We start from the raw sequence: 27,745 nt of genomic DNA, 5'->3' as shown, positions 1-27,745 counted from the left end.
GTATTCTGACAAGCCCGTTTATCGGGCAACAATATATATACACATTTATGTCGGGAAGTTTGCCCGGCAAAAGCTATACCGGGCATGCCCGGGTATCAAGGGCGAGCCTTGGAAAGGCGAGTCTGGACCTGCCCGGGCGTGTTTGGCTGCGGCCTGGCAAGTCGAGGCTGGGCGTGCCCGGGCGCTCTGGGCGAACACTTGAAAGGCGATAGCGGGCATGCCCGGACGCTCTGGGCGAGCCCTGAAAAGGCGATAGCGGGCATGCCCAGACGCTCTGGGCGAGCCCTGGAAAGGCGATAGCGGGCATGCCCGGACGCTCTGGGCGAGCCCTGGAAAGGCGATAGCGGGCATGCCCGGACGCTCTGGGCGAGCCCTGGAAAGACGAGAGCGGGCATGCCCGGGAAAGACGAGACCGGGCGTGCCCGGGAGGTTCGGGCGTGCCCGGGAACAGTGAGTCCGGGCATGCCCGGGAGAGGCGCGTCTGGCCGTGTTCTGGCCGGTGCAAGGCGATTATGTACATCCAGCGGTAACCGCTACACACGCCCCTCCAGAATCGACCTGCACCGGCAGGGTCAATTTAAGGGGGTCCGGATGACCCGGCCGAAGCGACCCCTGGAGGGTCGTGGGGAGGGGTCTGACGTGGTGGTGGGTGGTCGAGCGGGGGGAACTGTGGACGGGGGGCGGCCTCGCCGCGGAGGAAGGGCCAACCGTGGTGGTCGGTCGACGTCCATGTGCGCCGGTTTGAGGCGGTCCACAGAAATCCGGTCCGGCCGGCCGCCGAAGTCGACGATGAAAGACTTGTCGCCCCGTCGCAGGACCCGGAAGGGCCCGTCGTACGGCGGCCGGAGTGGCCCCCGGTGCGCGTCATGACGCACAAAGACGTACTCCGCTGTGCGAAGCGCCGGGGGGACGTAGGACTGGGGGCCACCGTGGCGGGACGTCAGCACGGGGGCAAATCGTCGGGCGGCCTCCTGGAGGTCCGAGCGCTGGCGAGCGGCGGACCAGGGACTGGTAGCGTCAGGCACGAATTCGCCCGGGACGCGGAGTGGCTGGCCGTAGACGAGCTCGGCGGCGGACGCCTGGAGGTCTTCCTTGGGGGCCGTGCGAAGGCCCAAAAGGACCCACGGCAGCCGGTCGGCCCAACCGTCGGCCTGAAGGCCGGCCATGAGTGCGGCCTTCATGGAGCGGTGAAACCGCTCGCACAACCCATTGGCTTGGGGGTGGTAGGCCGTGGTGCGGTGCAGCGTGACCCCCAACGAACGGGCGACCGCGCCCCAAAGCTCAGACGTGAACTGTGGGCCGCGGTCGGACGAGATGTCCGCTGGTGCGCCGAAGCGCGCGACCCAGGTGGCGATGAACGCCTGCGCCACGTCGGCGGTGGTGGTGGAGGTGAGGGGCACGGCCTCCGGCCACCTGGTGGTCCTGTCCACCATGGTGAGCAGGTGGGTGAACCCCCGCGAGGGGGGCAGGGGACCCACCAGGTCCACGTGGACGTGGTCGAAACGCCGTTCAGGCACGGCGAAAGGTGTCAGCGGGGCCTGGGTGTGGCGGTGGACCTTGGCTCGCTGGCAGGCCGTGCAGGCGTTGGCCCAGTCACGGATGTTTCGTCGAAGGCCGTGCCAGACGAAACGCGCCGACACCAGCTTCTGAGAAGCTTTCCGGCCCGGGTGAGAAAGGCCGTGGATGGAGGCGAAGATGCGGCGCTGCCAGGAAACGGGCACGATGGGGCGAGGCTGGCCCTGGGAGACGTCGCAGAGCAGGACGGTGCCCGCGAAGGGGATGTCGGCCAGGCGGAGGCCCATGTCCGCCACGCGGAGTGCCTGCACCGAGGCGTCGGTGGTCTGGTCGGCCGCCATGAGCGTGAAGTCCACGCCGAGGTGGACCGCGTTCGCGCTGGCCCGCGAAAGGCAGTCGGCCACGGCGTTGTCTTTGCCGGCGACGTGCTGGATGTCCGTGGTGAACTCCGACACGGCGGAGAGGTGGCGCTGCTGGCGGGCCGACCACGGCTCCGTGACCTTAGCCATTGCGTAGACCAACGGCTTGTGGTCGACGAAAGCCGTGAACGGGCGGCCCTCCAGGAGGTGTCGGAAATGGCGAACGGCCAGGAATAGCCCGAGCAGCTCGCGGTCGAACGTGCTGTAGTTTAACTCGTTCGGCCGGAGTTGCCGGCTGAAAAAAGCGAGTGGCTGCCAAACCCCGTCCACCCATTGCTCATGGACGGCGCCCACCGCGTAGTTGGAGGCGTCCGTAGTGAGGGCGATGGGCGCGTTGAGCACCGGGTGAGCCAGCAGCGTTGCGTCGGCGAGGGCCCGTTTGGCACTGGCGAAGGCCGCGTCCATGGCCGTGGACCAAACAATGTCATGCTTGGCCGGCTTGCCCCGGAGGGCCTCGTAAAGGGGCCGCATGAGCTGAGCAGCGCGGGGCACGAATCGGTGATAAAAATTCACCATGCCGAGGAACTCTTGGAGGGCCTTGATGGAACGGGGACGCGGGAACGTGGTGATGGCCTCGACCTTGGTCGGCAGCGGCACGGCCCCGGTCTTGGTGATGCGGTGGCCCAAAAAGTCAACGGTCGTCGCGCCGAAGTGGCATTTGACCGGGTTGACAATTAAGCCGTGCTCGCTGAGGCGACCGAACAGTGTTCGGAGGTGGAGGAGGTGCTCGGCGCGGGACGTGCTGGCGACGAGGATGTCGTCCAGATAGACGAAAAGAAACGGCAGGTCACGCAGCACGCCGTCCATCAAGCGCTGGAACGCCTGGGCCGCGTTCTTGAGGCCAAACGGCATCCGCAAAAATTCGAACAGGCCGAACGGCGTGATGACGGCCGTCTTCGGGACGTCGGCCGCCCGGACAGGTACCTGGTGGTAGCCCCGTATCAGGTCAATTTTCGAAAAGATGACCCGTCCCGCCAAACGGGCGGAAAAGTCCTGAATATGCGGGATCGGGTACCTGTCGGGGGTGGTAGCGTCATTGAGACGGCGGTAGTCGCCACACGGGCGCCATCCACCCCCCGGCTTTGGCACGATGTGCAGTGGCGAGGCCCACGCGCTATCGGAGCGCCGCACGATGCCGAGGTGCTCCAACGCGTCGAATTCGGCCTTTGCCACGGCGAGCTTGGCTGGGTCGAGGCAGCGGGCCCTGGCCTAGACCGGCGGGCCCGTAGTGGGTATGTGGTGCTCGATCCCGTGCCGCACCGCGACGGCCGAAAACGTCGGCCGCGTGAGGGCCGGGAATTCCACGAGCAGGCGAGCGAACTCGTTCGTTGCCGGGAGGGCGCACGCCAGTTCGGTCGGCGCGGAACTGCTCATTGTGCACGCCAGGGAGCTGAAGGTCTCGGCGTGGACAAGGCGACGTCGTTTGACGTCGACCAGCAGCCCGTGCGCGCAGAGGAAGTCGGCGCCCAGCAAAGCCACGGGGACGCTGGCGGTAACAAAAGTCCATTGAAAGCGCTGGCTGCCGAAGCAGAGGGTGACGACGCGTGGGCCGAAAGTGCGTATGGCCGAGCCATTAGCAGCGACCAAAGAGGGGCCGCAAACTGCGTCCAGCCTGTCCTGCTCGGAGGCAGGTATGACGCTCAGTTGGGCGCCGGTGTCGCACAGGAAACGCCGTCCAGACGCTTTGTCCCGAATAAACAGCAAGTTGCCCGAGTGGCCGGCGCTCATGGCTGGGAATGAACGCCGGCCTGGCCGTTTCCCGACCTGCCGAAAGTGCACAGGGGCCGGCACGTCCGAGCCTTGTGTCCGAACCTGGCGTGGTAATAACACCACGCCCGGTCAGGTGGAGGCCCCGGCCGTCGTGTCGGAAGCGGGCGGTGCGGCGTGGCGGCCGCCAGTTGCACCGGCAGTTCGGCCTCCAACCGCGCAGAGCGCTCGGGCGTCGTGGGCGTCGCCTCGGACAGCGGCGGGCTCCAGGTAACCGCGCCGATGTGCTGGCCCGCCGAGGAGATCTTATCGGCTTCCCTGGCGAGGGCGCGGGAATCCGTGATCAACGTGCCAGCCAGGGCGAGGCGTACCGGGTTAGGCAGCTGACGGAGGAACAGCTCCCGGAACAGGAATGCCGGAGAGTGCTCGCCGAGCAACGAGAGCATATAGTCCATGCGCTCGGACGGGCGCGTGTCGCCGAGCTCGGGCAGGTCAAGCAGGCGCCGTGCGCGTGCTGCCGGTGAGAGGGCGAAAGCGCCGAGGAGGAGCGTCTTCAGCGCGTCGTATTTGTCAGCAGCCGGCGGGTGCTGGAGGAGGCTCAAGGCGCGGGCCGCGGTGGCGGGACCGAGCGCCGCCACAACATGGTGGAAGCGGGTGTCGTCCGCGGTGATGCCTCGCAGGGCGAACTGGGAGTCCGCCTGGGCGAACCAAACAGCCGCGTGAGCCTCCCAGAAGGTAGGCAGTTTAAGCGTCACTGCCGTATCCATGTCGGTAGGTCACCAATGAAGGAACTGCGCTCCAACGCGAGTCGAAAGAATTGACGCGACCAAAGACGGAATTCGTCCGAGTTGCTTTATTGAAACAAAACAGCTCAGGTATTCTGACAAGCCCGTTTATCGGGCAACAATATATATACACATTTATGTCGGGAAGTTTGCCCGGCAAAAGCTATACCGGGCATGCCCGGGTATCAAGGGCGAGCCTTGGAAAGGCGAGTCTGGACCTGCCCGGGCGTGTTTGGCTGCGGCCTGGCAAGTCGAGGCTGGGCGTGCCCGGGCGCTCTGGGTGAACACTTGAAAGGCGATAGCGGGCATGCCCGGACGCTCTGGGCGAGCCCTGAAAAGGCGATAGCGGGCATGCCCGGACGCTCTGGGCGAGCCCTGGAAAGGCGATAGCGGGCATGCCCGGACGCTCTGGGCGAGCCCTGGAAAGGCGATAGCGGGCATGCCCGGACGCTCTGGGCGAGCCCTGGAAAGGCGAGAGCGGGCATGCCCGGGAAAGACGAGACCGGGCGTGCCCGGGAGGTTCGGGCATGCCCGGGAACAGTGAGTCCGGGCATGCCCGGGAGAGGCGCGTCTGGCCGTGTTCTGGCCGGTGCAAGGCGATTATGTACATCCAGCGGTAACCGCTACAACCTCACAATTATATTATGATGATGTCAGCTTAAATATTGTGACCACATGCAGTGTAGTGCTGGTGTATCAACCTCTCATACCAGCAACCACACTGCACACACTCTCCAGCACAATTCTGCGGTTAAGTGTGACAGAGAGAGCGACTCTATTTATTTTGTCCATTCACAATTACATCAGTTAATTCATTACTCATCACCATCAAAAAAGCCTTATTTGTCTACTCCTAATCTGTCCAACTCTTTTTATACCTTCATACACTTTATAATGTTTATAATGTTTATAATGTTATACCCTGGTGTTGGGCTAGCGGCTAGGGTGCCGGCTTAGGATCCTAGGATCCTGGGTTCGAATCCCGGTCAATCGCTGAATTAACGCCAGGGGGGTTGACTCAGCCTGTCATCCTTCCGAGGTCGGCAAATTGAGTACCAGTTCACTGGTAATTCCCTGCTTGTCGTTAAAGGTGGCAAAAAGGGTTGGCGTCAGGAAGGGCATCCGGCCGTAAAACATTGCTTCAAAAAGGGGACTGAAAAACAACAACAACCACAGTTCCCAAAAAAGGCCAACCCCCGCTCGCGGGGAAAAATGGCCTCTAAAGGTGGTTTTTTTTTTATACACTTTATAATGTTCCCAGTTGTCGGTGTATATCTGTTGATGTTTCCTTTTTATATTTTTCTTCTTTTTTGCAATTTCTGGGGCTGTGCGCGTTGTTTCGGTTTCTTGTGTGATATCTTCCATTCATACCTGTCTTTGATATTTTTTTGCTTGGTGGGTTCAGGATACCTTCTCTGGTTTTTTGTCTTCATGTTTGCTTACAAATTGGATTCGGTGGTCTGTTGCATTTTTTTTTACGTATTCAGCCAATGCTACAGTTATCATTCTGTGCACTTGGTTGAGCTCCAATCGGGGCGCTACCTCCTTCGCGTCTCGGCAAGTACATTCTCGGGATACATTGATTTTTGTAAAACATTTTGTGAATGGCGAGGAGTTTCCTTTTTTGATGTCTAGTTTAGTGATTTCTGATTGGGTCAGTTTATTATTCCACAGTTATACTGGATTACTGGTATTGCGAGTTGGTTTATGGCTTTGATTTTGTTCCTTGGAGAAAGGTATGTTTTCAGGATCAGCCTCGTTCTACGCAGGTATTCTTTGGTAATTTGCGCAGTTGTTTGTGACATATTTGATGGCCATCTTCTGCTTCATTGGTGCTTCGTTGTTTAGCTCCTGTATTGTTGTACTTGTGTCGATTTTTATGTTGTGCGTTTTTGTTGATCTACCTTTTACGAATGTGCACTTGGCACACGTATACAGGCCAAATTCCATTTGAATATCTTTGGAGTACCGTTTCACTAATTTGACAATTGTTCCACCAATTTTTCATCATTTGGTGCAAAGACTTATAAATCATCCATGTAAAGTAGACGTGTCACCTTTTCTGTTTCTTTGGACGTTCTCTAATTTGATATCAGGGTATATGTGTGTTTTTGTGTTTGTGTTTTTTTTTTAGTGTACATTGCCAGGTTGACAGACTGTATGGGACACATCTGTATTGTTTGGAGTGGTTCTAACCTAAAAGGGTGGAAACCTCGATGAAAAGCAGTTCCCAAATGATTATCTGGGCAGTCAGAAAATCGTTCGATTGTCTACGAGTCGTTAAAGTTCTTCCTTTAGGCAAATAGCGATTCTGGGGTTTGTGATCCAAAAATGTGATCCTAACCCTAACCCTACTCCTAACCCTACTCCTAACCCTAACCCTAACCCTAACCCTAGCCCTAACCCTAACAACTTGGCAAAATACTATCACTGACAACAACCTTTGAATGCTAATATAATGATTTAGGAATAGTCGTTCAAACGATGCTAATAAATTGATGATAATTAATTGTTGAGAATTAATGATAATTGTGATGAGAAACATTTGTGAAAAACACGATGCATGTGTACTCTTAAAACTTTGCGTGTGGGCACTCGCTTATATGAACTGCAAATCATACAGTCTGCATTCAGAATATACACATTGTGCATCATGTGACTAACATATGACTTTATTTATTTTAGAGGCAATATCCTAGGACAGCAGGAATAATCTACTCTGAGCAAATTCCAAATTCCACCCTAAATGTGGAAGGGCACTGCATCAACGACGACGCCCATATTCCTTAATAACTAGAGCGACACACGGTAGAGAGCACACCTCCGTCAGGCTGAACAATTTAAGTTTTGTATCCCACTGATAGGCCAGATCTGAATTTGAACCTGAGCCAACATCTAATCGGCTTGTTCCTGTCACCTACCCACCCTCTGGAACTCACTACCTCACACCATCAGAGACTCCTCCTCACTCACCACATTCAAAACATCACTAAAGACCCACCTGTTCAACGCTGCATTCAACATTCAACCCACAGCATTTAACCCCTGACTATCTCTTCTCCTTCTCCCTCCTTTTGCTTTAAATATTTCCCTATTGATTCTTGTCTTTTTGCAATTGTTGTTTTCATGTATTGTTATGCATTATGTTTTCCACTCTGTCAAAGCGCCTTTGGGCTTCTGGAAAAGCGCTATACAAAATAAATGAATTATTATTATTATTATTATAATCCGTCCACAACTTTTTGAAATATCGTGCTATATATCCTTTTTGGCCCTATCTCTCAATGGTGAAAAATCACTTAAAAAAAAAAAAAAATCCTGGTCCGGATTTTCACCAAAATCCAATCGATTCGTCCTTGTCACACACCCAACCTGTCCAATAAGTTTTGTCTGAATCCATCCATAACGTTTTGTGATATGCTGCTCACAGACAGGCAAACATACAGGGGTGAAAACATAGGTGGCGGAGGTAATGATGCAACCAGTTTGCCGAATCAGAGTTGAATTACACTTCATTATTCATTTCCTAACACCAACCTCTGCCATGTAGACTAGAGTCCTGTGTTGCAGGCCTGAAGACATATTTTGACTCACCTGAGTTAGCACAAACATATCTGACACAATATACATCTTCCACATGCAAATGGCTTGTGCATTAGCGCTCAGTTGTCAAGTGGTCTCACGGTTTCCCTGAGTAAACTTGTGTTCCGTACCACGAAGGCATCTGAATGCAGTAAGCTATCAGTTACAAAGTTTGCACTGAGACATTTACATGAAAAGGCACATTTTTTCAGGTAAGCCGCAAGGTTTTAACATATTAGAGGCTTGGACTGGATGATTTGGGGGAGGGGAGTGTGGAAGGCTCAGACTAATAGATGGAGTGATGTGTTAGGCCTAACTGCGGTTTATGCTCAGATTGGTTCCACCAGGAAGTACCGTTGATGGTTTATTGCTTTGACAATGTAGTCTTATTTTACCTTCAAGTCGAGACATCAATGTAAATTTGCCCCTTTGACATGAGCCATTGCCCGTTTGTATTATCAAACAATTTTGTAACTTGTGTCGGAGCAAACTCGTGAGTTCCTTTTACACCATGCAAGTTGACTTTTTATGGTTTAAGCTTTTTACACAGGAGTGTATCGAGGTGAGTGGGACAGGGGCGGTCCAGGTCTCCCTTGGTCACACACTCACAGTACGGAGAGCGTAATGTCTACACCAGACATTCTGCCCCAAAGTTATTTTAATTTGTATTTATTTATGCTACTTCGTAAGCAAACTGGGGACTCCTCATCTTCCCTCGTGACACCCTCTGAAAACTTCTGGTTGTGTGTGTATGAGTGTGTGCGTTTGAGTGTCATTGGTTGTTATCTCCATTCCCGGGTTTCAGAAAGTGGAATGGAGCCCTCCCAGATCTCAAAGTATCCACCTTCATGTGTGTGTGTGTGTGTGTTTGTGTGTGCGTGTGTGTATGTGTATGTATGAGTGTGTGCACGTGTATATATATATATATATATATATATATATATATATATATATATATATATATATATATATATATATATATATATACATATATATATATATATATATATAATATATATATATATATTACATATATATATATACCATATATATATGGTATATATGGTATATATATATATTGTTACGGATCCGGGGGACGGCACTCCCGTTAGCAAGGGGGGTTAATCCCCTTGTCCTGTTAAGCTGGCCATCCGACCGGTCCTGGTACTTGTAACGCTCTTTTGCGGGGTGGGATTGATCAGGGTTATTGGTCCAGGTGTTTTCCCGAATACCTTCATCAATCCCTCCGCAAAACAGGGAGACAAGTACCGCTTGAACCACGGACAAGATGGTATTTGCCGAGCGGTTTAGCAATCCGCGGTTCGAGCCGTTATCAAAGGACTAAACCCGATTAAAAGCGGTTCGGCCAAAATCGCGCCACAGATACTCAAATGAAGGAAGGGACGAAAACGATCGAAGGAGAAAGAAGAAACCAAAGTAAGGAAAGAACACAGGTTTATTTCTATCTACAAGAGGAAATGAAAGAAGGGCATTTATACAAGAGGAAATAAAAGGACATAGGGCAGCCTTAAAACAGTCTTATATTATTGAAGCCCAGACAACATACAGGACAGACCACGGACTTACATGACAAAGGGGAAATTGCAGGCAGGAATGGTTGGAGGAGGAGGTGGTCCAGGTGGGACAACAGGGCTGGAAGGTTCGGCAGGGTACAGCAAGCAGGTCCGCTCCAGCTCCACGCTCCGGGCTGGAAGCGAGCAGCCGGCGACTCCACGTATTCGGTTTCACACGGCAGGGGCTGTTTGAAGCAGCGTGTCAGAGCTCCGTGCAGCTTCGTCTCCCTCTCTGCCTTCTTGGTTCCAACTCTCTTCCAACTCCACTCAACTCTCTCAACTTCTCGGTTCGGTTGGATCACCCCTCTCCCTCTCGTGCCTTCTCACCGACTCTCCTTCCAACTCCAACTCCAACTGGTAAAAAGGCTTCGCTTCGCGCTTATATTGGTGTCGGCCGTATCAAGCCGCGGGCTGCGAGGGCACGCCTACCGGTTCGCTCACCGCGTGCTGGTTGGTGGTTAGGGCTGGCTGACTCCACCTTCGATGACGACGACGTGCCACGCCCGTGATCTGGCGGCTCCTCCCCCCTTCTTCTCCGAGATGGAGCACATGGGCAATGGCGTCTTGGGGCAATCAAACGAGCCAAACCAAAGGGCAGCGAACGCTGCCTGGCTGTTACTTTGCGGAGACGCAGGTGAGGCGATTGGGGAATTAAAAGGGGCCTATCTTATTTGATTAATGCAACGTAGAGTCAAACTTTTGGAAACACAGCCTTACCTGAAACATTTAATAATGAAATAACTATGAAGAGGGCCTATGGTTCGCTACGTGTTGCGATGTGGACTAACTAGGGGACGACCTTTGACCTTTACAAGAAATGGAGGTATGTACAAAGAGAATTATTTACAAAGTGGTATATTTACAACAATTTACCAGTGCATGGTTCTCAAAACCCCAACAATATATATATATATATATATATATGTATATATATAGAAATATATATATATACATATACATATATATATATATATATATATATGTGTGTGTGTGTGTGTGTGTGTGTTTGTGTGTGTGTGTGTGTATGAGTGTGTATGAGTGTGTGCACGTGTATGTATATATATATATATATATATATATATATATATATGTGTGTGTGTGTGTGTGTGTGTGTGTGTGTGTGTGTGTGTGTGTGTGTGTGTGTGTTAGTGCACCTTATTCACTTTATTTCGCCTATGGGAAACAATGGAATGTATTGATGAGCATGATCTTCCTCTGTTTCCTTTCAGACATCGTGTTCATGTTACATAACATTAAATCCCCATAACAGCACAACTTAGAATACACAAATAACATCTCTATTTACTTTTTTGAAGGATTTGTCATAATAGTATTTCATTCTAAATCCAATAGTGACTTGCTATACATTCAGGTTTTTTGTTATTTAAATGGAGGGTGACCATTGTCTGTACGATGTAAACACATCATCTGATTCAATCTACTGATTGGCCGTATTAACTCTTCTTCCTTGGTATTTGATCGTATCATATCGTATTCGTATCGTATCGTATTCGTATCGTATCATATCGTATCGTATTCTTATCGTATCGTATTCGTATCGTATATCGTATCGTATCGTATATCGTATCGTATCGTATCGATCGTATCGTATTTGATCGTATTATCTCGGTATCTAAGGACGACATGAGACTGGTCAAAGTGGTGGCAAATTGTTCCCCTAATTTTAACAGATGTGATACAGCTAATAGTGCATTCTGGTTTTGTTTGTGATAAATATGAACCGATGGATGACTTGACCTCTTACCCTCCTCTTATCACCACAGACCTTCGTGTAGATGGTTGCACAAAAGTGGGATGGCAGAGTATCTCTGTTTGTTTGTTTGCCAATCATGATCTGTTTAGTCTAGTTTGTGCAGGCAATGTAGTCAGAAATGGCGAAAGGCCGGCAGCCATCGTGGATGCACTCCTTTAGAGGGGGATATGTAGTCGTCTGCTCCTCCAGCGTCGAGGTTGTGCATGTTAAAGACTCCAAGATCTTTTCAAAATGGTCGTCCATTGTATGCTGCTAACTAGGCCAAGTTTGGCCCTTTTTGGGATAACATGAATAATAGTCATTATCTGCTGTAGGTGTGACATAAAGGGAGTGGAAATGGCACATATTTTACGAAAGACTTTTGTTACATATTTATGTGAAGGTATGTGAATTACTATTCAGGTCTTTGCTTATCAATGTGTAGTCGATTAAGGGTTGTTGTGATTAAAGGGTCAGGAGCCCTTCTGGGAAAAAGGAGACCGGAAACGGAAGAAAAAAGACACGAGGTCTGGGAGAAGCGACGATTCTTCTTCTTCCTCGCCCAGCTCCGAGGAGAGTGGGGATCGAGATTGAGCAGCGTGGAAAAGCTGCGTTCCCAAGCCCGTCTGGCGAGAGGAGTTACCGGGACGTGTAACTACCCTTTTGACACGTCAAGTTGCCGTGGGTCCGTGCACGGACCCAGCGTCCAGCACAGTTCGCCGCACCGTCTACAAGGACGCGTACGGGTCGCACTTTGGGGCCTCGTGCGCGTTGCAAGCGGCGCTTGCTTTGCCCGCTTCGCTTGGCCAGGAGGGGTGTGCTGCAGCCGTGGTTCCCGGTACGGTACGTGCCCGGTGGAAGCACGTCCGCCCGGGGTTCGTTCAACCGCCCGTGTGCGGCGAAGCCGACCATCATCTTGGTCAGGAGGGGCCCAGAGACATTGTGAGGGACAGAGACCAAAGGGGTCGTGAGTACCCAAGGGGTCGGGAGTGGGGAAAGGGGACACACGTATGTAAGATGGCCATCTTAATCATCTCGGGGATTGATTGTTGATTGTGGATTGTTGATGGTTGATTGCTCGGGGAATATATCATTGATTATTCCGGATCCTTGGTGTGGGGTTTTTTCTTGGTTGGAATTCATATTGATTGCGTTACGAAAGCGCATACATAATAAATCTTTCTGGCGGAGTTCCTCTCACGGTCCGGGGGTCACCGAGACCAGGTAGTCACTGGGAGGACCACGTAACAGAATTGGGGGCTCGTCCGGGATCTAAAATTGTATAAAATAATAAAATAATATTTTTATTAATTAAAATTTATTAATTAAGTATTAATTGGTAAATTTTTGGGGAAATTGGGGTAAAGTCTTGGGTGAAGGTTAACAGGTGTTAACGATAGTCACCATGGCATTTGTGGCACAGAACTTTGCGGTAACACCGAGTGAGGCACAGTTCCGAGCGTTACTAAAGTCGGACCTCTTGAAATTGGCCAAACATTTTAACTTGGAGGTCCGAACTAATGTGAGGAAGGCAGAGTTGCAGACCACGGTGATACAATCTATGGTGGGATTAGGAACATGGGACGAGTTAGCCTGGCAGTGGCTACCCGAAGAACCAGAAGACGTTGAGCTCCGGAAACTGGAGTTGCAATTACGGAGCCAGGAACGGATCAAAGAAGAAGAAAGGAAAGCAGAAGAGAGGAGAGAAGAGAAACAAGCAGAGGAAAGGAGAGTGGAACGAGAACTCCAGGAAAGGTTAAAAGAAGAAGAAAGGAAAGCAGAAGAGAGGAGAGAAGAGAAACAAGCAGAGGAAAGGAGAGTGGAACGAGAACTCCAGGAAAGGTTAAAAGAAGAAGAAAGGAAAGCAGAAGAGAGGAGAGAAGAGAAACAAGCAGAGGAAAGGAGAGTGGAACGAGAACTCCAGGAAAGGTTAGCAGAAGAAGAAAGGAAAGCAGAAAAGGAAAGAGCAGAAGAAGAAAGGAGAGTGGAACGAGAACTCCAGGAAAGGTTAGAAAGGATGAAAACAGAGGAAAGGAAAGCAGAAGCAGAGGAGAGGAGAGCTGCAAGGGAACTCGAAGCAGAGGAGAGAAAAGCGGAAAGGGAATTGAAGGAACGTGACATGGCGCTTCAGCAAGAAATTAAATTCAAGGAGCTGGAGTTAATGAGAGAACGGGGAGAGGTACCACCCTTGCTGATGGGGTCGACACCTAGCCAGAACACCTGGGATGTGGGCAGACATGTGAGGCTGGTTCCACCCTTCAGTGAAAAGGAGGTCGCTAATTTTTTTCCGCACTTTGAGAAAGTGGCTCGACAGTTAAACTGGCCGGAGGAGGCCTGGACCATACTAGTACAAAGTGTGCTGGTGGGAAAAGCTCAAGAGATTTATTCGGCGCTACCAATGGACCAATGTGCAGATTATGAGGTATTGAAGAAGCACATCCTCAAAGCCTATGAGTTGGTTCCGGAAGCTTACCGGCAAAAATTCAGGAATGCCAGGAAGAGGGAGAGTGAGACCCATGTGGAGTTTGCCAGAGTGAAAGAAAACATGTTTGATCGGTGGTGTGAGTCAAAAGGAGTCGGGAAAGACTTCGAAACATTGCATGACTTGATCCTGGTGGAGGAATTTCAACAGTGTGTCCACGAGGACATCAAAGTGTACCTGCAGGAAAAGAAAGTACCGAAGTTGTGGGACGCAGCCACCATGGCAGATGATTATGCCTTAACACACCGGATAGGGGTCCACAAACCTAACTCCTCGCCTAGATCTCCGCAGGGGAGGTGGGGAACAGCAGGTGCGGAGAACGACAATACATGGCGGCGGCCTCGAGAGGATTATGGGGACAACGCGGATACCCCACCTGTTCGAAATCAGAGGGCTGCGGGCCCAAGACAAACTTATATTTCGGGGGGCCCGAGGCAGACCACGAGTTTTTCCTCCGGGCCTTCTTGCGCTTTTTGCAAGAAACCTGGACACTTGATGTCCAGTTGTTACCGCATGAAAAGGGAAGACCCAGAGCAGAGTCCGACTATTACCACTCCGAATGCGATGGCAAGCGTAAGAAATCGCCCACAGAAGAGTTACCGACCATTTATTTATGAGGGGTTGGTCTCACTCAAGGGAGACTTGACTAATCCAAGACCGGTTAGGGTTTTGAGGGACACAGGAGCCCATCAATCCTTAATGCTTGAAGGCATTTTGCCATTGTCAAAGAGTACCGCAACGGGTGATAGTGTTCGGTTACAAGGGATCGGTGGCTGTGTTAGTGCCCCACTTCATGTCATCCATTTGGAATCCGATTTGGTGTCAGGACCGGTCACCATCGGTTTACAAGCCACGCTTCCTGTAGAGGGAGTATCTGTGATTATTGGGAATGATTTGGCCGGGGGGCAAATTTATGGTAACCCGAGGGTTGGTAAAGAGCACAGCAGGGAAAATAACACCCCACCAGCTCGGGATGGCGACAAAAGTTCCAAGTTATTTGTAGGGGGACTGAACTTCAACACAGAGGAAGAAGTTCTGACCTCTGTCTTCAACAGATATGGGCCGCTGGTGGAAGTGCGGGTGGTAAAAGACAGGGAAACGCAACGGTCAAGAGGGTTCGGCTTTGTCACGTTTGCAAGCACAACAGACGCCAGGGAGGCAGAGAAGAATTGGAATGGTAAGGATTTGGATGGTCGGACCATAACAGTAGGGAAGGCATTTCGTAGGCGTCGAGAGGTCTACAGAAGAGGACAACTTGGCAGTAGTTTTGGGGTTGGCAGCAGCTGATATTACTATGGAGGCTCCCAGAGTTACGGCACCTCCCGAAAAAATGAATGTCAGAGCACTGGCCGAGAAGGAGACCGCCAGTCAGGTAACGGCTGGGACAAGTGGTCCCACCGTAACTGTTAGGAGTCTGGAGAAGTTGAAGCACTATATATACGGGGGAGCCGCCGAGCCGGGGCTCCTACACGGACTAACCGTGAACGCCACGTTCTTAAAGGCGTCCAGGTAGTGAACTTTCCTGCACGGACTAACCGTGAACTCCCCGTTCTTAAAGGCGTCCATGTAATGAACTTTCCTCCCCGGACTAACCGTGAACTCCACATTCCTTAAGGCGTCCATGTAGGGAATACTCTGCTGGGCCTCCCGAAAAAGTGCTATAGAGAGGTTTAAATTTGGGGGCTTTGGTCACCACCTCTTAACCGTCAGTCAAGAGAAACTAGAAGTGGTTGACGCTTGGTCCAGAGGGAATTAATCTCGGGGATGGTGTGAAATTTTGTTGCTTTATTTTTAAGTGATGACTGTGCCCGGGGGGAACTGATGAGTTGGGGGGGGGGGGGGGTGAGTTATCTGGTTTGTTTATCCAAGTTGGCTGGCAAAGAAAGTTTTCGCTGGGTTCAAACTTTCTTTCTTGAAGGGGGGGAGTGTTACATATTTATGTGAAGGTATGTGAATTACTATTCAGGTCCTTGCTTATCAATGTGTAGTCGATTAAGGGTTGTTGTGATTAAAGGGTCAGGAGCCCTTCTGGGAAAAAGGAGACCGGAAACGGAAGAAAAAAGACACGAGGTCTGGGAGAAGCGACGATTCTTCTTCTTCCTCGCCCAGCTCCGAGGAGAGTGGGGATCGAGATTGAGCAGCGTGAAAAAGCTGCGTTCCCAAGCCCGTCTGGCGAGAGGAGTTACCGGGACGTGTAACTACCCTTTTGACACGTCAAGTTGCCGTGGGTCCGTGCACGGACCCAGCGTCTGGCACAGTTCGCCGCACCGTCTACAAGGACGTGTACGGGTCGCACTTTGGGGCCTCGCGCGCGTTGCAAGCGGCGCTTGCTTTGCCCGCTTCGCTTGGCCAGGAGGGGTGTGCTGCAGCCGTGGTTCCCGGTACGGTACGTGCTCGGTGGAAGCACGTCCGCCCGGGGTTCGTTCAACCGCCCGTGTGCGGCGAAGCCGACCATCATCTTGGTCAGGAGGGGCCCAGAGACATTGTGAGGGACAGAGACCAAAGGGGTCGTGAGTACCCAAGGGGTCGGGAGTGGGGAAAGGGGACACACGTATGTAAGATGGCCATCTTAATCATCTCGGGGATTGATTGTTGATTGTGGATTGTTGATGGTTGATTGCTCGGGGAATATATCATTGATTATTCTGGATCCTTGGTGTGGGGTTTTTTCTTGGTTGGAATTCATATTGATTGCGTTACGAAAGCGCATACATAATAAATCTTTCTGGCGGAGTTCCTCTCACGGTCCGGGGGTCACCGAGACCAGGTAGTCACTGGGAGGACCACGTAACACTTTCAATAACATTTGTGGAAAAAAGTAAAATAAGATTGAAATAAAAGGAAGAGACCATCCCAGACTTGTGTATCAAGATTCAGTGAAGGGACTTCTTCCTCCATGGCGGGGAGTCTTGCATTGCTGATGCGTTCGTGCGTCGATCCTCGTGTCCAGGCTAAGGCTGTGATTAAGGCCGCATGATTCGGCAATTGTACGCGGCATACCATTACGATTATTCGTGCATTTGTGCTGCTTATCACATGAAAGGTTTTTGATGAAGCAGGCAAACAAACATGGCCGCGAGAGACTTTTGAATAATGAGCAAAACTAGAAATGCACCAAAACGACGCCGTTCACGCGTTTCCCTGGACATCACCACCCGGTCATTTTATCACATGTCACACCAATCACTTAATAGCTCCTATATCTTATAATTTAGACTTCCAGCATTCGGCATGATGCTTTCTTCATTCGTTGCATTGATATCGGGTTTCCCACATGAAGGAAAGCAATATGTATCACTAAGAGGTTTCGTGTTTCAGGCCGATACAGCCATGGCGGCTCTGGAGATGTCGTTTCCCCTTCAAATCACCTTGGCCACATCTCCATGGCGTCGAGCTCCGTGGTGTTACAGCAGGTGTCTCCACCGATCCTCGAAGTAAGGGCCGACCTGTGCCGCAAAGCGATGTCGGTACATCTCGGTAGAATCCATTCTGAGGTTGCATCTTCATCCACACTTGAACAGATTCCTTCGAATCAATAAACCGATCACTTGGATAATTTATTCACTGTGGGATTGTTGTGAAATGTCTTTTTTCACTAAAACTACAGTTTACGGTAATCTTCAATAAATCAAACAGTTTATGCACGTGTAGAGAATATTCACCTGTGTGACATACTTTGGGATCTTGCAGTTGCTCACGGTGCTATTCGTATTCATTGCACACAATTTAAATATACACCCAGTAAGTAACAAGAATCCACAAATTGAAAAATTGAGATGATTATTTTATTGCGATGTTCCGCTGAGATTTGTTTTATAACTTCCCGGATTCCTAAATGCTGTAATATTTGTTCTCATTTGTACTCTCAGACCCCTGGTGGAACTCTGCCCCCTGTAAGCACGCTCGCTCACATCCACAGCCTTCAGCCGTCTCCTCACAGCCAACAGACTCACCCCAGCCTTATCATGACTCCTCTTCCAGGTGTCATGGCGATTGCTCAGAGTGAGTGCGCTTCCTGTTTCGCATGGGACATTTCGTCTCAACAAATGCCTTTTGCTTTTTCCATCGTCGAATTCGTTTTGGGTTGGATTATATATTTACGTTATTAGATTAGGAACGTTTTTCCTATTCTCTTATAGATAGAACCGTTTCCTCACTTATTACATCATCTCACTGCTCATCATCTTATTCATCACTTATTACATCATCTCACATCATCTCACTACAAGTGGTTTAGCGTTCTCAAACCCTGGTGTTGGGCTAGCGGCTAGAGTGCCAGCTTAGGATCCCAGGATCCTGGGTTTGAATCCCGGTCGATCGCTGAATTAACGCCAGGGGGGTTGACTCAGCCTGTCATTCCTTCCGAGGTCGGCTAATTGAGTACCAGTTCACTGGTAATTCCCTGCTTGTCGTAAAAGGCGACTAACAGGGTTGGCGGCAGGAAGGGCATCCGGCCGTAAAACATTGCTTCAAAAAGGGGACCAAAAAACAACAACAACCACGGTCCCCGAAAAAGGCCAACCCCCGCTTTGCGGGGAAAAATGGCCTCTAAATGTGGTTATTATATATATATTTTATCCAAAGAGGTGGCGTGATCGTGATCAAGTGGTGGACAATCTTGTCCTGTTTAAAATTGCAAATCATTTGTTTAACACTCACTAGAATATTTTGCTCACTAATTGTGTCCTCCTTTGTTGTACGTGGGAGGATGATTCCACCATTCCAGGGGACCAACACCTTTATTCTGTACCTTACTTGATTCAAACAACCATCTATCTGGCCACGCCACCCGCACATTCATTGCGTGTTATTTTGAGTGTAACACCATTGAAGTCTAAATTTAAATGCTTAGGGTTACGGTTAGGGTCCTTTTAACCCTGTGTGGCCTTTTGGAAAATATTTCATGAACGATGCACTTTGAGAAAGTTCATTCTCATACGAGCAACATCTACTCTTAAATAGGCATCATGATGCTCTTTGATGACACACAAATTCAGTCGCACTCTCAATTTATAGAAATCTTGTTTTCACTAATAATATCGGAAACACTTGTTTTGGAAAGCTATCATGGAAGGGATGTGTGTTACTTTGTAGGTTTGAGTGGAGGTCAGGCGCAGTCCATACCAGTCATCAACAGTGTTGGTGGAAGTCTTACTACTCTACAACCTGTACAATTCCCACCGCAGCAAATCCAATGCCTCCAACAACCCATGATGCAGCAACACCAGGGCCACATGTCGCAACCACAGTTCATGGCCACTGTGGCCCAACTGCCGAACCCCCACGGTAAGCAGTCATTTGCCCTACGGTAAGCTTGGCTCCGTCGATCATTAATATATCATTTAAGTCATGTAACCTTTTTGTAGGACAGTTTGTGGTCAGTAGGGCTGCTTGCTTTCTATGGAATTACACGAGATCAGCATTATTATGTATTACTTGGCATTTTTACCTGTTTCTTCGCTGACAGCTTTAATCAAAAGACAACATGTTGTACTTTACAAACATTCTGTTCTATTCACCTGATAATTTGTCCGAGGTCATCTTTCACCTGCTTCCAAGTCAGTTAGTATCACCTTCATCAGTCATCCTCGCTGCTTATATATCTGGAGCAAGCAAAAATCACTTCCGCTTAGCTGTGAAGCTTAGTGTTGTTTGCTTTGGGTTTAATCTCCACTTGGGTGGCTCCATTCCTAATCCACATGACGACTTTCGGCAACATTGTGAACTGGTTTGGGTGGCGCTTAAATGTAGTAAAAAAAAAATACAAGGTCTATGCTCGTGAAAGAGCTAGGACACAGAACATATCAGGACACAACATAACAAAGGGAACAGCAAGAGACAGGGGACCCGCCAATAACAGGGTGGAGGGAGAAGGTCGACTGAGATGAACAAACAAGGGTAGCAATGAGGGTAAGAGAGAACGCAAGGGATGGTCAAGATGGATACATCAGCTAAATTTTGAGAGGTTTGGGGACTGATTGAATGGGTGTAGAAATATCATGGTCAAGAATGCACCAGGACTTAACTTGATAGGCTCTTGTTAGATTGTGATGCCCTCGATCAGATCTTAGCAATACAGCATCGCTGAATATTGGCCAAATAGAACGGCACTCGGTAGAGACCAAACCTCCGCCAGGCTCAACACTTTGTTTTGTATCCTACTGATAGAATGGATCTGAATTCGGATGTGAACCAAAATCCAACTGTTTCGTCCTTTTCACATACCCAACCTCTGCACCAAATTTTGTCCAAATCCATCCACAACTTTTTGAGATATCCTGTTCACAAACAGACAGACAAACATGGGTGAAAACATAACCTCCTTCCATTTCCATCTTAGGTGGCGGAGGTATTAATAGGTTTATCTGATGTCCCTACTTAAATGTTCTACTTGTATTTTGTACTTGTACCTCTGTCCTGTACTTACCGTAATCATTGTACATGAGACGTATTATTATTACTATTATTATTATTATTGTTAACCTCTACTTAAAATGAGTGAAATGAAACATTTTTAAAATTTCGAATTATTCTCACTCAGATTACAACATCACCGCACTGCGTATTGTCAAGTTGTTTCAACTTTATTTATTGGTGAATTATATCCATACTATGGAAGTGAATTTGTATATTTGTTTATTTATATATGCTTCAAAAACTAACGATTTTGCAAGTTGCCTAAAGGTACCCCAAGTATGTCAGTAAAAGTTTATAATTGAAAAAGCTGGACTTATAAGTTGGCATAGTCCTATCTCTATAAGTTTGGTTTAAATTTAACCTACTTTTTCAATTACAAACTTTGACTGATTTAATTCGACTGCATGAATCATAACAACCTGCATCGATGTATCCCAAGTATGGTTTCTGTTGGGGTAGCATATATGGGGGACCGGTTTTAGGGTAGGGGGCCCCACTTCTCTCTAAGTAAATATATATATATCATATAGCGCCACCTGGTGGCATCTGGTATTATATAAACAACTAGAACACCACTCAGTAGAGCGCATACTCCCGCCGTGGGTCAAGTTGGAATAGTACGATTTCACAAAAGTTTGAGGGAGTAGTTCAGTGACGACACAAGACAAGACAACACAAGACAGACACTGCACAGATATATATTTAGAATATATAGAAGATAATGTTAAAAAAAAAACAAGGCAATTAAACTTACATTTTCGGATTCAGCGTTCAATTCTATATAAGTGAGTGTATTTTGAGGCATGTGTGACTTCAAATAAAATTGTAAGCCAGGAAAAACGTTCGTTTCATTCCTTAGGGATACAACATGTAAAACTGGCCCAAACGTGAAAACAAAACTCGCTCATTTTAAGTCGTACAAGCTAATGCGTCCACTCATTCTTCTGGGAAGAATCCCGTGCACATGCTTGTCACACCTATAAGTCACCTAAGTCTTTATAAGTTCATCAAATACTGACACCGCGATTGACATTCGCTGAGGTAAATGTTGATATCTCTTCTGAGGTAAAAAAACCAAAAAAAAATAAAAAAAACAGTTTTAAAGCATTATACGTATCAAACGATACCTTTTATGAAACGGGGAAACCTAATACACACTTTGGTGGTTTTAAAATGACAGAATATGTCTTTATTAGAAAAAAAAATGAACATTGAAGACGACGCTGCTAAAATACACCGCTCTAACGCATAACCACGAGTTTAAACTACATTTACAACAAATATGAAAACTATTTTCATATCACAATGTTAAATATAGAATATATAGAAGATAATGTTAAAAACAAATGAGCCCTATCTTCCAATGGTAAAAAAATCATTCAAAAAATTCCTGGATCCGGAATAATATCCTGAGCTTCACCAAAAACTAATCAATTCTTCCTTATCCCAAGGGCAATCATCCCACCAACGTTCATCCAAATCCGTTCAGAACTTTTCCAGATATCTTGTTCACAAACACACGAACACACACACACACGGACGGACACGATCGAATGCATTACTCTCTGGTGGGAGTAAATATGCAAATTCACTTTCATGGTGTAGATTATTTATGGAATCTATGGAATTCTCTTTAGTCAGTCAAGGTAATTACACACAGATGAACGTTTTTGTTTCCGTCGAAGGATTTCCTGACTTTACTGGACGTTTTTGTTTTACGTCAGATGGGCAAACCAACTCTGCAAAGTCCATTAATCATAAAGTGTTCACTTTTTACTCAAGAGGACTGTCCATTTAATTATGAATAATACGAAGCATAGTGGGGTCTGGAAATGAAAAATAACAATTTTTGGCGAGTTAAAGGTGCTGCATACACACATCGGATTGCCCGTCCGTTCTTCCATTGTGTCGGACGCACCTGTTCTTGAAGCTCCAGAATAACATGAAAAGTTATAAGAATTCCCGTACCTTTCGGGTTTACCGCGAGACACCCCATGGAATTGTAACGTATGGGGTATGTGAATAACAAAGGAGCGATGCAGCTTCTCCACAGACACTTATCTAGATCTCTTTAGCCCTGTAATACCCGTTCGTTTGTTCAGACCACGTCTGCCCGTTGTCCATCACCCCGTTGGCAGTACTGAAACCTTTCTCACTTTGTCCTTAAGTTATTTTATGAGCCTCTATCTGGACATATGCAAACATGTTCCCAACGAGTAAAGCCGTGTGGGTCCACGTTGATTGAACCCGTAAAGGCATATTTTTTTTAAAGTTGTTCAAATGACCAGAAAACATGGCGTGTTCCTCCGGTTGAATGGCAGCCACTTGAATAATCCTTCTGACGGACGTTGTACTTGCTGTTTGAAAGGAATGCACTGGATGGATTGCCATTGCTTTTTCAGAGCGGATAATCAAGATAGCAGAAAATAGTAATTTGGCTGAGATAGCAGCACGCAATGGCCTACTCTATTGTCTCCAAGTAATGCAGCAGTACGTATACGCAAGTTTGGCATGGCTACCTTAACGTCTCCTTTGAACCACGGCCTGGATTTGATATAACGCAACTCTTCTTGCAGGACATACAGGCAGCACACAACGGAGTCGGATCCTATTTTTCGGTGAATCAACCCCAGTTTTTACGCTGGGCTCGCGGAGCGAAAAGCAGGGTTAGGGATTTGGTTGCGTACGTACGTGTGCTGTACGTGTCTGCATTTTTTCAATTCATTTTCTCGACAACCATTGGTCCGATTGACACAACATTTTACCATAGGAGAGCCTCCACCGGTATAATTTTTTTATTCATAATTATGACGTCATAGGTCACTTGGTATGGACGCCATCTTGGAAAAACTTTACACCTCTATTTCTCCCAAACCACTCAATGGAAAAAGTTGAAACAAGTCTCATTGTCAAGTACTCCCCATGAGGAATAAGATATGTTGATGATGTCATCGGAGCTTTCATTATGACATCATAATTCGACAAATACAATGCTTGATCTGATCAGTATGAAAAAAAAATTCCTCTGCAACAGTTAGTCTGATGGATACAAATTTTTCACCATATGAGTGGCTTCTCTTGTAAAAAAAAAATCATGATAATTATGACGTCATAGGTCACGGGTAAGGTGCCATCTTGGAAAAATCAAATAATGTTACACCTCTGTATCTCCCAAACCGCTCAATGGAAAAAATAGAAACATGGCTCATTGTCAAGTACTACCCATAGGGAAAAAGATATGTTAATGATGAGGTCATCGGTACCTTTACTATGACGTCATAATTCGACAAGTACAACGCTTGATTTGATCAGTATGATTTTTTTTTTCTCTGCAATTCTTGGTCCGATTGACACGAAATTTTCACCATAGGAGGGCCTCCCCCTGTAGAATAGTTTAATGATAATTATGACGTCATAGGTCACGTGCTACAGGCGCCATCTTGGAAAAAACGAAAAACGTTGCACCTCTATATCACCAAAACCGTTCCATGGAAAAAATTGAAATGAGGCTCATTGTAAAGAACTCCACATGGGGAATGATGACATCATTGATGCTGAAATTATGACATCATAATTCGACAGTGACAACTCTTAGTCTGATCAGTTTGAAATTTCTTGAGTGTGATCTACGCAACAATTCTATTCGAGAATATAAATTTATGATGTCATCGCTCATCTGGTCTGGCAGCCATATTGAATCAAAGAAAATAAAAAAAACGTTCAAAAACAGAAGAGTTGGCTCGCGCCAAGTTGACTGCGCAGGGTAAGTATTCTATGAACACCATCTAGTTTTGATTATTTATTCTTTTCATTACTGTTTAACCACCGTGCATGACTTACACTTGTCATGTCTACCTCATTAACCTAACCCTGTCCAAAGTCATAACTAAGTATAGGATATTTATATGCGCAATGTGCTCACAGTTCAATCTCGCAACAAAATTGTTTTATATAAAAATTGTTTTATATATTAAACTGACAATGCCACATGTGTAATAACCTAATAACTCCACACATGCTCACGCAGTGATTGAAGATTACAAGTTGAGATATTTCAAAGCAGTAGTTTAAAAAAGTTTGATTAATAATTCATTTCTAATTACCTCTGCCACTGAAGATGGACGTCGGTTATGTTTTCACACCAGTCTGTCTGTGAGCAGGATATCTCAAAACGTTATGGACGGATTCGGACAAAACACAATATGATGAACAAGTTTAAATAAATAAATTTAATTATTTAATGGTGTTCATTAATTTAATTGCTTCACTACGCCCCCAGTGGTGTTTATAATAGAGGACATGGATTTGTCTCCCCCATTGGAGGAAGACCCTCTCGTGTTCAGGCTGTTGGTGCTCCTATGGTTGGCAGCGAGTGCCCCGGAAGCATTGACGGAAACAGAGTGGCAATCATATGTGTGGGAAAAATTTCATGTTCAGTCAGGGTCGCCCAGATAGCTCAGATGGCAGAGCACTGGTATGGTTTTCTATAGAGGACCTGGGTTCGATTCCTGGACTGGGTATGTAATTTTCCCACATAAATCAATTTAAATATTTAATCCTGTTCATTAATTTAAGTGTACTATTTGAACAGTCAGATATTCGGTCGTTTATAACGCTATACCATTCGTTCTTGCAGGTTAAGGTGGTGGTAGTGGTGGTATTCCATTTCTAACTAACAAGTAGTCAGTAGGACCCTACATCAACGATGGAGTTCACAGTGGAACAATAAGTGAAAACCGTCATTTTGTGGTTTAAGACAAATTCCTACCCGCAGGTGTGCTGCCAATACTGGCAGCATCACAATGTTCACACCTGTAATGGATCTTCCAATGGGAGCATTCAGCAGTTTGTGGAGCACCTCCAAGCACATGGAAGCGTGAAAAATCAAAATAAAGGTAACAGTGGTCACCCCCCAAGTGTTACCAAGGACCAAGTGAAACATTGATCTTGTTACCCTCGCAGGAGGAGAAGGTATTGAATTTGGGTCTGTTTGTTTGTTTGTTTGTTTGTCGGCACAAAATAAATATGATTTTCTTGGCAACCGTTGGTCCGATTGACAGGAAATTTCCACCATAGGTGCAACTCCACCTGCAGAATTTTTAAATGATAATTATGACGTCATTGGTCACGTGTTATGGGCGCCATCTTGGAAAAACCGAAAAATGTGCACCTCTATATCTCCGAAAGTGCCGCATATAAAAAATTGAGACATGGCTCATTGTAAAGAAATCTCCATGGGGAATAAAATAGGTTATGATGATCTCATAGGTGCCTCCATTATGACGTCATAATTCGGTAAGTACAGAACTTCATCCGATCAAGATGAAATTTCTTGAGCGTAATGTAGGGATAAATTGGTGGAGAAAAAAATTAATAATTATGACGTCATAGGTCACGTGGTTCGGTCGCCATCTTGGAAAAATCGAAAAACTTTGCACCTCTATATCTCTGAAAGTGCTGCATAGGAAAAATTTGAGACATGGCTCATTGTAAAGAACTCTCCACGGGGAATAAAATGTGTTAATGATGATGTCATAGGTGCCTCCATTATGACGTCATAATTCGACAAGTACAAAACTTCATCCGATCAAGATGAAATTTCTTGAGCGTCATCTAGGGATAAATTGGTGGAGGAAAAAAAAATAATGACCGGTCACGTGGTTCAGCCACCATATTTGTGTTTAACACAAAAGCCTTAAAAACCACTGAAAACATCCTGGCAAGGGTCTGCAATCTCTGATTGCTCTTTCTTGTGATAGATTCTGCTTTTTAAAGTCCTAATAAATCCCACCGTCGGCATTTCCGAGAACTGGCGATCTCAGCCTCATCTGTGTGGCGCATTTTCACTTTTGATCTCAAGCTCTACCCCTACATCATGTCTGTAAAGCATAAACTAACTCTGAATGACGAGCAAGATGTGTAACAAGTACACATACATTCAAAGTACACCGCCCCCATGCCAAGTAATTAAATATCCTACAGCGCGGCATTGCCGGGGCGCGTCCGGCGCCCGGCAATACCGCAGTGCACCTCATGGAGGTTGCATTGGGAGGGAGAGGTGTTCGCTAATTGATTGATTAATTGTATAATTAAAATCAATAAAAGATTATCACAGAATATTTTCTTAATCAATTGGCTAATAGCATAACTAAACCAGTAGTGCTTCATCTGAAGACCTATCTTTTAGAAATTTAATTAAAGAAGTCATTAATAAAAAATTAAATAATTTATTGATTAATCAATAAATAATTAATCAATTAATCAATAAATAATTAAGCGATTAAATGATTAATCAATAAATCAAAAATATTATTGATAGTCACATCACTTGGTCACTGTCATGTCCAAATATTAGCTTCCCAGCTCAAAAGGTGCCTGAGATATTGGCCAAATGAGAAAGAAAATCAATGAATGATTAATAATGAAAATAAATAAATAATAATCATTAAAAAATTAAATTATTAATCAATTTGGTCACAGAACACATAAACCACCACCATTTCATCAGAATCTGTAACTGATTTTTTTTTTTTTTTTTTAGTAATTAATCGAATAATTGATTAATTGATTAATCAATAAATCAAAAATATCCTTTATAGCCACATCACTTGGTCACTCATGTCCAAATATTAGCTTCTGAGCTCAAAAGGTGCCTGAGATATTGGCCAAATGAGAAAGAAAATAAATAAATGATTAATAATGAAAATAAATAAATAATAATCATAAAAAAATAAATTATTAATCAATTCGGTCATAAACCACCACCATTTCATCAGAATCTGTAACTAAAAAAAAATAAAAAAATTGTCATTAATCGAATAATTAAATAATTAATCGATTAATTGATTAATTAATAAATCAAAAATAGCCTTTGCAGCCAAATCACCTGGTCATTGGCATGTCCAAATATCAGCTTCCTAACTCAAAAGGTGCCTGAGTTGATGGTCAGAAGAGAAATGAAATTTAATTAATTAAATAAGTACTTAATTAATCGCTAATAATTAAATAACTCCTCAATTAATTGATTATTCAAAAAACAAAAAATACTGTTGTTGGCAAAGGACTTGCTCACTACTGTGCCGAAATTTCAGCTTCCTAGCTCAAAGGATGGCTGAGATATCGCCCGGAAAAACAAACAAGAAAACAAGAAAACAAACAAGAAAACAAGAAAGCAAGAAAACAACCAAGAAAACAAACAACCAGAGTGAAAACTGAGTACTCTCTTTCAGCGTGCGTCACTGCCGAGCCCCCTTCGGTGCCCGGCAATGACGATTTGCAATGCCTGGAGATGGCATAGGAAAGGAGCGGTGTACAACAACGTGTGATTGGTTCAGTGACCCAATGGAAAAGGTATCCAAATTGAATGAACTCCTTGTGGTTCAGTGATGGAGCACACTTCCATTTGAATGGGCCTATCAGCAATCACAACAACATCTTCTGGGGTGCTGAGCCTTCAGAGGAGGTGTCTGAGATGTTTCTTAAGGCCCCCTAGTCTTGTTTTTTGGGCATTG

The 27,745-nt window shown here is 46.7% G+C and overlaps 1 protein-coding gene across 4 annotated transcripts in view; it reads left to right on the top strand.

Moving 5' to 3' along the window:
- The window catches only part of LOC137439405 (hepatocyte nuclear factor 1-beta), a 113,562-nt gene that overhangs the window by 63,681 nt on the left and 22,136 nt on the right, over positions 1-27,745 (top strand). For 2 of the 4 annotated variants that reach the window (XR_013621421.1, XR_013621422.1), the window contains exons 5-8: positions 17,136-17,251; positions 17,687-17,819; positions 18,912-19,103; positions 25,009-25,129. Coding sequence is in view for 2 of the 4 variants with exons in the window: in XM_068135130.2 (XP_067991231.2) it covers positions 17,136-17,251; positions 17,687-17,819; positions 18,912-19,103 (441 nt within the window). In the remaining 2 variants the exon portion in view is untranslated. The remainder of the gene's footprint in view (positions 1-17,135; positions 17,252-17,686; positions 17,820-18,911; positions 19,104-25,008; positions 25,130-27,745) is intronic. The other 2 variants (XM_068135130.2, XM_078768396.1) reach the window with 1 other exon arrangement.

The sequence above is a fragment of the Myxine glutinosa genome, chromosome 14 (genome assembly GCF_964187855.1).
Source record: "Myxine glutinosa chromosome 14, kmMyxGlut1.1, whole genome shotgun sequence".
NCBI lineage: Eukaryota > Metazoa > Chordata > Myxini > Myxiniformes > Myxinidae > Myxine > Myxine glutinosa.
This window is presented reverse-complemented; position numbering and strand designations above follow the sequence as displayed.